General features: G+C 32.1%; 1 protein-coding gene across 1 annotated transcript in view; it reads right to left on the bottom strand.

The window, feature by feature from the left end:
* Positions 1-722, bottom strand: part of LOC135225361 (uncharacterized) — a 1,472-nt gene extending 750 nt beyond the window's left edge. Inside the window, exons 1-2 of the mRNA XM_064264693.1 lie at positions 314-722; positions 1-215 (exon numbers count right to left, since the gene is read on the bottom strand). The exon at positions 1-215 is cut by the window's left edge and continues 750 nt beyond it. Coding sequence (XP_064120763.1) covers positions 1-215; positions 314-722 — 624 coding nt within the window. The remainder of the gene's footprint in view (positions 216-313) is intronic.
* Between the last annotated feature and the right edge of the window lie 2,347 nt (positions 723-3,069).

Here is a 3,069-nt window from a genome sequence, read left to right as displayed (position 1 = left end):
TGGAGGAGATGGTGCACAGGTGTCATTTGGAAGAGGTGATGCACAGGTGTCACCTGAAGGAGACGGTGCACAGGTGTCATTTGGGGGAGGTGATGCACAGGTGTCATTTGGAGGAGATGGTGCACAGGTGTCATTTGGAAGAGGTGATGCACAGGTGTCATTTGGAAGAGATGGTGCACAGGTGTCATTTGGAAGAGATGGTGCACAAGTGTCACCTGAAGGAGACGGTGCACAGGTGTCATTTGGGGGAGCGATGCACAGGTGTCATTTAGTGGAGACGATGCACAGGTGTCATTTAGAGGAGATGGTACACAGGTGTCATTTGGAGGAGACGATGCACAGGTGTCATTTAGAGGAGATGGTGCACAGGTGTCATTTAGAGGAGATGGTGCACAGGTGTCATTAGGAGGAGATGGTGCACAGGTGTCATTTAGAGGAGATGGTGCACAGGTGTCATTTAGAGGAGATGGTGCACAGGTGTCATTTAGAGGAGATGGTACACAGGTGTCATTTGGAGGAGACGATGCACAGGTGTCATTTAGAGGAGATGGTGCACAGGTGTCATTTAGAGGAGATGGTGCACAGGTGTCATTTAGAGGAGATGGTGCACAGGTGTCATTAGGAGGAGATGGTGCACAGGTGTCATTTAGAGGAGATGGTGCACAGGTGTCATTAGGAGGAGATGGTGCACAGGTGTCATTTAGAGGAAATGGGACAAACATTATCGCTTGCTCGGCGAGTAAACCTACAAACTACTCTGTTGTTGTTGTTCTTGTTGTGGGAGGGGGGTGGGGTGGTTAGGAAAGCCCTAAAGAAAAGCCTAAAAAGGTCATAAAAACGTGTATCGCTCTGACAAAGATACAGGAATTTTGGAATAGGATATTCATGATTTATATATTAAATGGAAATGTAAGAAATAAACAATGTGAATGTTAAACAGTACAGAACAACTATTTCTAAGAAAATATAGCGTATTTATTTTAATTTTCGTTGGCGAAACTAACTACGCTCTATTTGACCATAGATTCTAGGAATGGCCCCAAATTAAGCTGAAGGTCGGATCACACCTTGTTTCTCTATTGTTCTTGATACTTGAAGCAATGACCTGTCACGCAGATTTTCTTAAAAAATTTATGAAAATAATGATATACAAAAGTATTTGCATGTTGCAATGAATTATACAGCAGGTCTCTTCATTGTATCCAGCAAGGAAAAATGAAAACCAATGTGGTTTTCTCTTTTGTTTCAAATTCAAAACATCTGAGAAAATAATTTCTAGATAATGAAAATAATGAAAACATCATTAATCAGCCAATAGTTTCAAATTACGAATGCCTTAATTCTGGGGGAAGAACTCTACTTTATAATAATGTCATACACAATTACTATTTTTATTATTGGAAATAAGAACACTTCAGTTAAACTGACTAATATATTCAGTATTATCTAATTTAAAAATTATGTATATATATATATATATATATATATATATATATATATATATATACACACATGCATATATATATATATATATATATATATATATATACATATATATATATATATATATATATATATATATATATATATATATATATATATATATATATACGTGCATATTATATATGCATGTATGTATATATATATATATATATATATATATATATATATATATATATATATATATATATATATATATATACATATACATGCATATCTATATATGCACGTATATATATATATATATATATATATATATATATATCTATATATATATATATATATATATATATATATATATATATATATATATATAAATATATATATGCATGTGTGTATATATATATATATATATATATATATATATATATATATATATATATATATATATTATATATATATAGTATATATACATAAATTTTTAAATTAGATAATACTGAATATATTAGTCAGTTTAACTGAAGTGTTTCTTATTTCCAATAATAAAATATATATGTATATATATATATATATATATATATATATATATATATTATATATATATACATATATGATATATATATATATATATATATATATACATATATATATATATATATATATATATATATATATATATATATTCTATATACACACACTTACGCGTTTTCGCAATCACAAATAAAAACATTTGATGATGCTGGACTTTGAGTGATTTTGTCATATAATAACCTCTTACCATTCTGTGACCATTTCACTTTCACGCGCCTCCCTCAATTGCTGAAACCATTTAATGTTAACCTATGGGTGAATATAGTAATCGATTATTCTCCTGAAAAAACAATGATACACTAACAAGATACCTTTTGCAATCAGTGTATCGAAAGAGTATTTGAGAGAGGTGGTAAAGATCTTGAAATACAATTCAGATAAAAACAAATATAACGTCCGAACAGAAGGCAAAGCCTGTGGATTATGTGAACACGTCAGCGAGTACAATCAGGCTGCCAGTTGGACGGATGCAAAAGTAACCATGCATTGTAAGGTTTCTGCAAAACGAAACATTGAATCATTTATATTGAATTAATAGTTTTATATTTTTTAAATGGTCGAATCTAGGCTTTTTTTCTATTTAACCCTCCCAGGTAATTGGACTTTCCTTTATCTAGAAATTTATTTCTGAAAGCCCCGAGTCTAAAGTTGTCTTCGTTTAAATTAAAGACCCTCCCTGGCATATGAAGAGTTTTTTTTTTTTTTTTTCTGGATTCATTTCCAGGCATCTTCCTGGCAATTTGAGTATTCTTTATAATAGGCTGCCTTTATTTCGTCAGGAGAAATTGTGCATTTTTTCAGTCCTGTAGATAAAGGATTTGATATCTAATAGAAGTTCAGCACTCTCGACGTGGTTCGGAAATCACGTAAAGCCGTTGGTCCCGTTGCTGAATAACCACTGGTTCCATGCAACGTAAAAACGCCATACAAACAAACAAACAAGATTTCTAATGGGTCCATTATTATGTTGGGAAGGAAGGCAGATATTTAGAAGCTCTTCTATGCTGTTTCGGAAATATAAAGAGGCCTGCGCAGATT

Source organism: Macrobrachium nipponense, chromosome 13 (genome assembly GCF_015104395.2).
Source record: "Macrobrachium nipponense isolate FS-2020 chromosome 13, ASM1510439v2, whole genome shotgun sequence".
Classification (NCBI taxonomy): domain Eukaryota; kingdom Metazoa; phylum Arthropoda; class Malacostraca; order Decapoda; family Palaemonidae; genus Macrobrachium; species Macrobrachium nipponense.
This window is presented reverse-complemented; position numbering and strand designations above follow the sequence as displayed.